We start from the raw sequence: 12,084 nt of genomic DNA, 5'->3' as shown, positions 1-12,084 counted from the left end.
CAGAGGGGGGCTGTGTCTCAACTAGGGGGTGGTCCAGAGGGGGGCTGTGCCTCAACTAGGGGGTGGTCCAGAGGGGGGCTGTGTCTCAACTAGGGGGTGGTCCAGAGGGGGGCTGAGTCAACTAGGGGGTGGTCCAGAGGGGGGCTGTGTCAACTAGGGGGTGGTCCAGAGGGGGGCTGTGTCTCAACTAGGGGGTGGTCCAGAGGGGGGCTGTGTCTCAACTAGGGGGTGGTCCAGAGGGGGGCTGGTACAGAGGGGGGCTGGGAGGCAGAACAATGTGCAATAAAGAAAGCCATTTGCTGTAATTTCCTGCAACTTAAAAACAGTAGTCTTGTCCAGTAAACTGGTTAGCCAGTAGTGTTCAATAAACTGGTTAGCCAGTAGTGCTCAGTAAACTGGTTAGCCAGCAGTGTTCCAGTAAACTGGTTAGCCAGTAGTGTTCAGTAAACTGGTTAGCCAGTAGTGTTCCAGTAAACTGGTTAGCCAGTAGTGTTCCAGTAAACTGGTTAGCCAGTAGTGTTCCAGTAAACTGGTTAGCCAGTAGTGTTCAGTAAACTGGTTAGCCAGAGTAGTGCTCAGTAAACTGGTTAGCCAGTAGTGCTCAGTAAACTGGTTAGCCAGTAGTGCTCACATAGAGGCCGGAGGTCTGCCTCTTCCACATCCATATTTCATGAGAGCAATAGAGACTAGTGTATCTGTGTTTCATGAGGAGAGAGAGCAATAGAGACTAGTGTATCTGTGTTTCATGAGGAGAGAGAGCAATAGAGACTAGTGTATCTGTGTTTCATGAGGAGAGAGAGCAATAGAGACTAGTGTATCTGTGTTTCATGAGGAGAGAGAGCAATAGAGACTAGTGTATCTGTGTTTCATGAGGAGAGAGAGCAATAGAGACTAGTGTATCTGTGTTTCACGAGGAGACAGCAATAGAGACTAGGTGTATCTGTGTTTCATGAGGAGAGAGCAATAGATACTAGGTGTATCTGTGTTTCATGAGGAGAGAGCAATAGAGACTAGGTGTATCTGTATTTCATGAGTTGGTAAACGCAAACAAGAGTTTACTGTGCTGTGAAGTGGATTTAACCGGTAGTTGTGCCTTGAGATGCCACTCTTGAGTCTATTTCAGTTTATTTGCCGTTTCTTAAAGGAACACTCCAACATTTTGTGAAATTAGCTTATTTGCCATCTACCCTGGAGTTAGACAAGAAGATACATACTCTTTTCTTCTCTGTGCATGCAGTAGGAGTAGGAAGCCGTTGGGAACTAGGCTAATGGAGGAACCGACTTCTAGTGACTGACGCTAAGCTAGGCTAACGGTGCACGTCTTCCTACAAAGGAAGCATCTACACTCAGGTTTCTAAATAACAACTCCTTCACTCCGGAAGGCACACTGCTATAATATAACACTTGGGCTACAATAAAACACTGGAGGAGATGCGGTGAGTCCTCTACTTTGCAGTGAAACAAAACAGCGTTTCCCCTCGGTGCAACCATAGATATATATAACTAGATGGTGCAAGGCGGAGTCTCCAGCGTAGTTCACCGGTGGTCATCTTGTCACAGGCAACACACCCACTCATAACATGAATGTCTATGGTGCATGTACTATTGAAATAACCATAGCGTGCTCAATTCTCAACCGATTTACAAACGGTTTGGTTTATTACAAACGTTATTGGACATATTGAAATAATTTGTATATGAAAGTTCTGGTTAGCCAGTAGTGCTCAGTAAACTGGTTAGCCAGTAGTGTTCCAGTAAACTGGTTAGCCAGTAGTGCTCAGTAAACTGGTTAGCCAGTAGTGTTCCAGTAAACTGGTTAGCCAGTAGTGCTCAGTAAACTGGTTAGCCAGTAGTGTTCCAGTAAACTGGTTAGCCAGTAGTGCTCAGTAAACTGGTTAGCCAGTAGTCTCGTGAGACCGTCTCTTGCCAGGCGTCTGAGGTGTGATTGTGTCGTTTGTGTTTCATTTGCCCCAGTTAGCAGGTTCATGGGAAATTCAATTTAGGAGCTCATCTGGGAATAACGGGTCAATTCCAGTTCTCTTATTCTCACCCTTCACTGGCTTCAGAATAACAGTTTTTGGTTCTGGGTCAGTGACAAAGACGTTGGGGCCAAGATACTACTGTATGTCTACTATTATCTACAATGTCTATCTATGATGTCTATACTACTATGTACTACTAATACTATGCTACTATGTCTATACTACTATCTACTATGTACTATGCTACTATGTCTATACTACCTACTATGTTATATGTCTATACTACGAGCTATTATGTTTAATGTACTAGACATACTGTTGTCCCTGTTGTCCACTGCCAACACCACCAGGTGTCAGGCTCCTCATTCACCTCCATTCCTTCTTATTTATACACATATTTGTATTTTGGTTTGTTTCTGTTGTTCGGTAGTAATTATTTAATTTAACAGTGAAAGATCCCTGATACATATTGTACATGTATTCCTCCATGCAGATTGTGAGCAGATGCGTCCGTCACAGTGGCTCCAGACCCTGATGGACGCCTGCTGCCTGGCCGGTGACTTCAGCCTGCAGGGTGTGGCCATCTCCCTCCTCATGGACCTGGTGGGTCTCACCCAGTCTGTAGCCATGGTGACCGCTGAGAGCGTGGCCTCCAGCACCGGCTCGGACTCCGCCCAGCCCATGAGCCCCAGCCAGGGTCGCGTTTCCGTGGTGATCAGGCCGCCTCTCACTCAGGGAATTCTCAAGTACATGGCCGACCAGACGGACTTCTTCAAGGTAGCCTTCACCCAGGGACTTTTTGAGAACTTTTTTTCTGTAGTTTAGTTTACTCAGTTTATTTGATCAGGGATGGTGCATGTCAATCAACAGTTATACATTTATAAATGAATACAAATTAAAAACTGTAAATATGCCAACATTAGCAGGGTTGCTAGTTTTCAGTTATAGTCCCTGGGCTAGATGTTTAAGCCAGAAATAAACAGAAAAATAGAAGGACATTAACACATTGATTGCCATGCAGTATGCCCATCATTATACCCAGTCTGCCACCGCTGTAAGCCTATGGAGATCTTTACCTTCTTTGCAGGGCTATAACTTTTTAAATATTATAGCTATATCTGCATTACTATGGCCCATTCAACATCGATTATCTATCGTTCCGGATGTGGGAACGTTATATTTTTTCATTCATACATTGTTGTGTTAATACCGTCGAGAATATAAGTATGTTTTTAAGCTTTTCTGCTGTAATTTCAAAAACGCTAGTTATAGGCCCTGACGCATATGATAGATTATCGATTGGCGTTTCTTTCCTATACACGCTATATTAAAAAATTCAAATGTATATGATCGGTATACATTATGCTTCATCATGCGTGAAGGAAGGGGGGGGGGGGGGTCGTTTATAATTCCTTGATCGTCAGTAACGGCTTTATTTAGTATGGGTTGATATATTGAACAGACTGATTGCAAACAAAGAAATGGACAATCGGGCTGAAAATAACGTTAGTGTCCTCTTACCGTTCGCCGATGAGACTGGAGGAAAAATATCCCAATTATTTGACGTCGATCTCCTAGATCCATTTCCGGTTTGTATGGCGCAATAAACGCCGAAATCATATCGATTATTGCATTTCGAAAGCGATCCAAATGCACTCGAGTGTGTATATTGATCCACGCCACAATATATCTCTGGCGGAGGAATTTCCTCGATGCACCGATCGCCACTTCCGGTTTGGCGTGAGTGTAACTTGCCCGACCATCCACCAGGCGGCGGTATTGAGGCGTTGCAATCTCAGACAGGGTGCCGCTGCAGTCCGGAGGGAGGCTGGATGAATTATGAATGCCATGTCGAAAAAATGAAATATTGATCCCAAAAACTATTTACGCGTTCAACGCATGGCGGGCAATAACGATTTACCCCGTTTATGGCGCACAATGTGTTAAAGCTAATATAAAAACAATTTAAAACATATTCTGTACATTCACTCACTACTCACTAGGCATTCATGCATCTATAAAAAAACATAGTGTACAGGGACAAATCAACGCACATACATGGACAAGCACTGTAGGCAGGCTTTTAAAACTTTTTTCTGTACCATTTGTATAATTTGGTAGAATTTATTTGTAATCTAACCTGGTTCTGTGTGGGTCCTTTAATCCAGGGCTGGGCCATAATTCAACATGATAATTCCTGGTCTTCTTCATCCAACCTGTCTCTCTGCAGCGTGTGGCGCTGATCCTGTGGGCCCAGCTGAGTGAAGGGACGCCTCAGCATCACCAGCGCAGTGTGGAGCTCTTCTACCAGCTGCACAAACTGGTGCCTTCATCCAGCATCTGTGAGGACGTCATCAGCCAGCAGCTCATGCACAGAGACAAGGTACAACACATCTCTCTCTTTCTCTCTCTCTCTCTCTCTCACTCTCTCTCTCACTCTCACTCTCTCATTCTCACTCTCTCACTCTCTCACTCTCTCTTACTCTCTGGCTCTCTCTCTCTCTCTCTCTCACTCACACTCTATCTGAGACAAGCTACACTCCTCTCCAGACTATATACTGTACACAACCTCCCTCCCTCCAGATCTCTATGCGTCATGCTAGACAGTCTGAGTTACTGGGACCTGTCAGCTAGTGCAGTGGGCCAAGTGTTATAGATAATTGTTTCTCTCTCTCTTACTCTCACTCTCACTCTCTCTCTCCTACTCTCTCTCACTCTCTTACTCTCTCTCTCTTACACTCTGGCTCTTTTACTCTCTCTCTCTCTCTCTCTCTCTCTCTCACTCACACTCACATACACACTCACAATTGTACATTGTACATACACACAGCAGTGGGAAGATTTTCCTACACATTATTTTCCCCGTCCTTCCAGAGGATTCGCCTGGAGGCCCATGTGAAGTTCTCTGTGCTGTGGCACCTAACCAGAGACCTGAACGTCACCAAGTCTTCCCCCTTCAACCGAACCTTCGACAGGTAGGTCTGAGTGTCAACATCATGTAACATAGCATTCTCGCATAGATTCAACTGGTCTTACACCAAGTGACGGTGAGCCGCCACTAGGGGGCATAGTGGCTAACTGTGATGAGTGAGTGAGGCAGGCAGGCAGACCGACAGACATGTTACTGTTTTTATTAATTGTTTTATAATAAGCCAATGCCAGATTGAAAAGTACTCTTCAGTGTACAGTAGACTCAGTAAGAGTACATGTAACACCAGCTCTGTGTTGTATTTTCTGTCATCCCTAACCTCTGTTTCTGTTCTCTCTCTCTCTCTCCCTCTGTCCCTCTCTTTATTTGTCCTTCTCTCTCTCTTTCTTTCTTTCTTTCTTTCTTTCTTTCTTTCTTTCTTTCTTTCTTTCTTTCTCTATCTCTCCCTCTTTCTCTCTTTCTATCTCTGTCCCTCCTCCCTCTTTCCCTCCTACCCTCCCTCCCTCTCTCCCTCCTTCCCTCCCTTCCTTCTTCCCTTCCTCCCTCCTTCCCTCGCTTATTCCCTCCCTTCCTTCTTTCCTTCCTCCCTCCTTCCCTCCCTTACTCCCTCCCTTCCTTCTTCCCTTCCTCCCTCCTTCCCTCCCTCCCTCCCTCCCCCCCTCCCCCCCTTCGTCTCCCTCCCTCCCTCCCTCCCTCCCTCCCTCCCTCCCTCCCTCCCTCCCTCCAGATCTCTCTTCATCATGCTAGACAGTCTGAGTTACTGGGACCCGTCAGCCAGTGCTGTGGGTCGTGCCTGGCTGAACCAGGTGTTGCAGAGACACGACATCGCCCGGGTTCTGGAGCCCCTCCTCCTGCTGCTGCTCCACCCAAAGACCCACCGGGTCTCCATCCAGAGGGTCCAGGCCCAGCGCCACTGGGCCCAGGCCTTCCCCACCCCGGCCGACCCAGAGCCCTCAGAACCCATCTACATGAGAGACTCTGGCTTCTCAGACAGTGAGCGCTGCAGACTTAATGTAGAGAATGTACAGGGATTAGTCCTGCAGCCTGTTGCACCAGCTGTGTGTAACTTCAAACGTAGCCTAGTTATAACTTAAATTACAACTAAATTGTGATTTACATCCAAAAACTGACGCGCATCCAAAAACTGACAGTTATTGGAAGTAAATTAGTTTGAATATGGCCACCAGTGATGTCATCGAGGACATTGAATCCTTGTGTTGGTGTAGATGAAAAGACACACGGACACACACAGATCTGAGTTACTACAACACCGCCTTGTGCTTCCAGTGTGGGTGTAATACATATCTATGGCCATTTAAAGCTGCTCAAGTATCTATCGGGTTACATCACACACCCCTCAAGTGACTAGCAGGTGACATCACACACCCCTCAGGTTACATCACACACCCCTCAGGTATCTAGCAGGTGACATCACAGACCCCTCAAGTGGTTCATCATATTTTTATTGATGCCTCATTTTCATTACATCCAGCTGGTGGCCCTGGGTTAATATTCCTATATTCATATGGTTATTATTATATCATTTTACTACTATACCTACTATGATACTGTAGTAATTCCTTTTCCATTGAGCTGTTTGTTTAATTGAGATTCATTCTTTTACGGATTTTATTATAATCTTATATGTTAGTTTCACAGGGATCTAAAGAAGTAGTAGTGTGGTTTGGCTCACTCTTACACAGTATTAACATTTGCTTGTCTGAAATCCTGAGAAAACCTATCCAGTTGCACTCATCCGTCTTGAAATGTGAAAAATGAAGGCTGACCTTATCTGTGTGCTAGTTCCCCTGTTGCATATAGATGTGTTAAAACATATATTTATTTTAGCAGTTTGCATCCTCTGTGTGTGGTGACCCCGTTTTGTTTGCTTAACTCCCCTCCTCTCTTCTTCTCTTCTCAGATTTCAGCCAGATCCAAGGGGACAGTCTGAGGGCGGGTCCTGAGCGGCTCCGAGGCCTCCCATTGGGTGACATGGAGCCCTTCTGTCTGACTGTCAACCCCTTGAGTGACAGCTTGTCCTTACTGAGTCTGAGCAGTGAGAACCTGCAGCTGACTGGCGATTATCAGCCTGCTGACCAGCAGGGGGAGCCCCAGAGCTCAGAGTCCAGCGGATCCCAGTCTTCCATTGTGGACAATGGCAGCTTTGAGGAGCCAGATGGCGCCAACGGCACAGCAAACGGATCAGACCAGCAGCCTGGCTCCTTGGACGCTGTGTCAGCAGAGGACGAGGACTCCATAGAGGAAGCAGTGTCCTGTGTTTTAGCAGAGCTGATAGATCAGGTTGTAGGTTTACTAGAGGAGGACTGCGTGGAGTCGTCGCCTCCACCGGAAGCCTGGCCACAGACGGACACAGACAGCACCTGCTCGGACACCTCCGCGGGCCCTCGCACGGACCTGGGCCCCCACCCCGGCTCACACCACCAGACCCTGCCGGAGATGCTGGCGGGAGGCACCCTGGAGTTCCTCTCTGGGGCCCCAGTGGATATGGTGGCGGAGGAGCAGCAGCAGCACAGAGAAGGTATGACCCGTCACAGCTCGTCCCCGTCCATCGTCACGCTGCCGGACAGCTCCTGCCCGGCCACCCCCGACCTCAGCCTGCGCGTGGACGACCATCAGGCCCGCAAGCGCAGCCACAGCAGCACCCAGCTCAGCCTGAAGGGGAAGATCATGGAGCGGCTGGCGGACAAGTCTCCGGGGGCCAAGCCCAAGATCAAGAAGGCCAAGAGGAAAGAGGTGGAGAGGCTGAGGAAGGCGGCCATTCTGGCCGAGAAAACACGGCCGCCCTGTATCTTCTTCGGGGACAGCCTGGATCTGGAGAACTGGTACAGCTGCGGGGAGGGAGAGGTGTCGGAGATAGAGAGCGACACCGGCTCGCCCAGCGGGGGCTCCGGCGGGACCGGCGCGGCGGTTAGCGGGACCGGCGCGGCGGTTGGCGGCACGACAGGCCGTAGGTGGTCCTCCTCCCCGCCTGGCTTCAACATCCACCCTCTCTACCAACACGTGCTGCTCTACCTCCAGCTCTACGACTCCTCCCGGGCCCTCCACGCCCTGTCGGCCATCGCGGCCATGCTGAGGGCCGCTCCCTCGGGCTTCGTGGGCGCCATCTCCACCACCAGCATCAACAACACCTACACTCCGCAGCTCTCCCTGCTGCAGAACCTCCTGGCCAGGCACAGGGTGTCCGTCATGGGCAAGGACTTCTACTGCCCCATCCCCCAAGACTCGCACTCGCACTCCTTCCGCAGCGCCATGTACCTGGAGATCATCATATCGCTCTGCCTCTACTTCCTGAGGAGCTACTACTCGGCCCACGTGTCGGCGGGGGCCCAGGACCTGGCGGGGAACCGGGCCATGCAGCTGACCAGCGTGGAGGTGCTGACCCTGCTCTTCAGCGAGCTGGCCAAAGCCACCGGCGGCTCGGCCAAGGGCTTCGCCAGCTTCATCGGCGACGTGCTCTCCAAGTGCAAGGTCCAGAAGGTGGTGCTCCACTGCCTGCTCTCCTCCATCTTCAGCGCTCAGAAGTGGCACGACCAGCGGGCGGCGGGCGTCAACGCGGCGACGGTGGAGGAGGGTCTGTCGGAGGACAGCGTCATCAACCTGGAGGAGGATCAGATCGACAGCTGCAGCGCCGTTCAGTCCCAGCTGCTGCGCCTCCTTCAGAGCCTGGTGGTTCTGGAGCACCGGGTCCTGCTGCCGGCCGAGGAGGGCGGCGAGGGGGTCCCCGGGGGAGTAGGAGCGGTGGGCCCGGCGGGGACGGTGGGCGGGGTGGGGGCGGGCTTCGAGCTGCTGGGCGGCGAGGTGGAGCACGTCAACCCTCAGCAGCCCATGACGTCGCTGCAGTACCTCCACGGGCAGCCTATCACGGCGCAGGGCATGTTCCTGTGCGCAGTGATCCGGGCGCTGCATCAGCACCACGCCTGCAAGATGCACCCGCAGTGGATCGGCCTGATCACGGCCACGCTGCCCTACATGGGCCTCGTTCTGAGGAGGGTGGTGGCCTCGGTCACCCTGCAGCTCTGTAGGAACCTGGACAACCTGATACAGCAGTACCGCTACGAGACGGGCATCACTGACACCAGGTACTGAGGACATCAACACACACTCTCCATCACTGTCTGTAGTAGGCCTATTATTCAATTATTTAGTTTAAGTTTTGGCCACAAGGTGGCACTCTTGACCATCAGATACTCATACCCACCATTGACTCATTACATTCAGTAATATCTGTTATCTTGATGTTGAAATAGAATGTATTGAAATGTGTTTATAACTACTGTCTGTGTTGGTCTGTAAACCTAAGACACAGTACTTGTTTGTGTATCTTGCAGACCTCAGTGGATGGCTCTGTGCATTCCTCCTGATCTGATTCTGACTGTGCTGGAGGGGGTAACAGCCATCATCCACTACTGCCTGCTGGATCCCACCTCCCAGTACCACCAGGTGAGGGCGCTCTGCACCACAAATTAGTCCCGTCCACACTGGAAAACTGCAAGTCTGATTTTCTTTTTCTTTTTCATTTTTTAAACAGCTTTTTTATTCTTCTGATACACAAAGCCGCCACCTTGTTTTATGATGTTTTATTTTCAGAGTTCATTTAGCAAGCTTTTATGAGTGTTGTACTTACTTACACGATGGAAATAAGTGCTTGCATTTTATCATGTTTTTATCCCTTGGATGATGTCTCTAATCCACAATCAAATCAATCAATCTACTTGTTTTCCACTGCTCATTTGAAAGATTTGTGATGCTCTATGTACATGTTGCACTCTATTTTTAGCTGGGTATCGTTAGGATTTTATCGATACTACTACTCTTATCGATACTGCTTAACGGTTCGGTACTTTATCGATACTCTTATCGGTTCTTTTTGATTATTTTGCAAGAAAGAAAGACAATTAATTAAGAACAGAATCGACATTGCTTTATTATTTATAACTTTATAAATAAATATTATTCCTTCAGCAACAGCAGCAGCAATGTTCTTTTATATAACTTTATAAATAAATTATAAATAAATAAATATTATTTCTTCAGCAACAGCAGCAACAATGTTTTAAATGTGTCTGAATTATAGACGTTTTATAATAAACAACAAATGTAAGATAAAAGAAAACGATATACACTGAATGATTAGTTGTTACCTAAAGCCCTTGGACTCCAGAAGGGGTGCAGGCCTTTGACAACAAACTGGGTCACATCCCTGTTCACCCTATCCTCTGTCATCCTTCCTAGCTGCTAGGGTGAAGGGACTTGGCTTGGCTGGGACCGGTGGTGGTAGAGGGAGGAGGGGTGGGCTGGGACATGGTGGCTGCAGCCTCAGCCTGACGATCTATAAAAAGTTGTCATCTTTCAAATATATTTGTAGCTAAACAATTATCTAAGCAATTGTATTTTATTTATTAGCCTATTTGTAATAATTCGTTATTAGCCTAGCTAACTCCGTATCTTGGCTTACCTGCAGTGGACGTGGATGCAGATGGAACACTGCGAGCAAAGCAGTCGAAAACGGCGCATTTCTGCAGACTAATGTTATGTTTTGCCAACAGATGTTTTGATAAATTGCTCGTATTGCCACCCTTACTGGCAAATGTTTTGTTGCACTTGTGGCAACGTACGTTGTCGACATCGACTCTCGTAAAGTATACCCATACTTTCGGGCGCTTCGCTCTTTCCGCCATGACGAGCGCATGCAGAGCTGTCTGTGTGCTGCACGCTTCAGCAGCACGGAGCCACGGACAGGCACCTCCCTTAAGTATGTGTGAGTATGAGTGTGAGCGGCTCACGACGAGTGTGTGTAATGGCTCGCTGCGGCTCGTTTCTCGTGCAGAGACAGAGAGAGGAGAGATAGTTCGCAACGTTTAAATTCCTCGAAAAATAACTCATAATAATAATAATTTCTCGAGTATCGATAGCAGTACTGATAACTTCGGAGCATATCAATACTCTTTAGAACCGGGGTCGAGGGGCATCCCTAGGACCAGCAGCTCTATACAGTAGCTCTGATGAGTGGTTGGTCCACAAAAGCATCCTCACCCTCTAGCGAACACACTTTTTGCCCTAGGAAGCTGAAATTTGGCATGGAGGTCAAGTGCGTGCGCGCATGTGTGTGTGTGTGCGTGCAGCTGCGGATTGGCGCTTGTTCATACACCTATTAGGTTTGGTGTATGTGCAATGTTCAAACCCCAGCATTAGTTAGCACTGTTGCCTCAGAGCAAGAAGGTCCTGGGTTCAAACCCCAGCAGTCATTAGCATTGTTGCCTCACAGCAAGTTATCTGGGTATTCTGGTTTCCTTTCACACCAAGAGACATCCATGTTAGGTATATCATTGCCCTTGACCAAGGTACTGGTATTACAGCTGGAGTTGGTCCCCGGGCGCCACACTGTGTGGCTGCCCATTGCTCCTAAATAGTTAGGATGGGTCAAATGCAGAGGATGAATTTCCCCCAATGGGATTAATAAAGGTTCAACTTAACTACAGACTGTTATTTGTTCCTGACCATCCTCTCTGTGTATCCTCCTCTCAGCTGCAGGTGAGCGTAGACCAGAAGCACCTGTCTGAGGCTCGTTCAGGCATCCTGTCCATCCTCCACACCATCATGTCGTCGGTCACCCTGCTGTGGAGCGTCCTCTACCAGGCTGACAGCACCGACAGACCTGCCACTGCCTCCGCAGCCTCCACCTCCAACATCAACCTGGGCTCCACCAAGGTAACGTTACCGGAGATGTGGAGGAGGCGTGGAGCTCCCTATAGCTACCTCCATCACCAGCTCTGGGGACATAAGCAGACCTGGGACTCTACCAAATTAATGGAGTAAAATTTCTTATGCCAGTAAAAGTATAGGAGGCATATTTGATTGAGCAACAGATTTGCCATGTTTAGGGTCTTAGAAACATATTGGCATTTTAATTAAACTCGGAATGTCATTCATCTGATCTTCTTTTAAAAGGGATGTTGTTTCATTGTTTGATTCAAACTCCTCCTGGCAGCGTGTCTGAGTGTCCTTGAGCAAAACTCTTAACCTCTAACTGCTCTCAATGAGAAGGTTGGCATCTTGCATCCGCTGTCTGTGTTTACCATTTACTATTCACCACTAACCACCAGTTAAAATAGGGACACAAATAATCATCATGATATTTGGAAGGACTTATTT

General features: G+C 48.4%; 1 protein-coding gene across 3 annotated transcripts in view; it reads left to right on the top strand.

Annotated features, from left to right (window-relative positions):
- Positions 1 to 12,084, top strand: part of dop1a (DOP1 leucine zipper like protein A) — a 103,874-nt gene that overhangs the window by 35,918 nt on the left and 55,872 nt on the right. For all 3 annotated transcript variants that reach the window (XM_084336427.1, XM_084336428.1, XM_084336426.1), the window contains exons 15-21: positions 2,476 to 2,759; positions 4,213 to 4,365; positions 4,857 to 4,957; positions 5,639 to 5,904; positions 6,833 to 9,011; positions 9,261 to 9,372; positions 11,458 to 11,640. In XM_084336427.1, coding sequence (XP_084192553.1) covers positions 2,476 to 2,759; positions 4,213 to 4,365; positions 4,857 to 4,957; positions 5,639 to 5,904; positions 6,833 to 9,011; positions 9,261 to 9,372; positions 11,458 to 11,640 — 3,278 coding nt within the window. The remainder of the gene's footprint in view (positions 1 to 2,475; positions 2,760 to 4,212; positions 4,366 to 4,856; positions 4,958 to 5,638; positions 5,905 to 6,832; positions 9,012 to 9,260; positions 9,373 to 11,457; positions 11,641 to 12,084) is intronic.

This window comes from Notolepis coatsorum (genome assembly GCF_963971535.1).
Source record: "Notolepis coatsorum genome assembly, chromosome: 19".
In the NCBI taxonomy this organism is placed as follows: Eukaryota; Metazoa; Chordata; class Actinopteri; order Aulopiformes; family Paralepididae; genus Notolepis; species Notolepis coatsorum.
The sequence above is the reverse complement of the archived record's forward strand: the minus strand, read 5'-3'. Positions and strand labels throughout refer to the sequence as shown.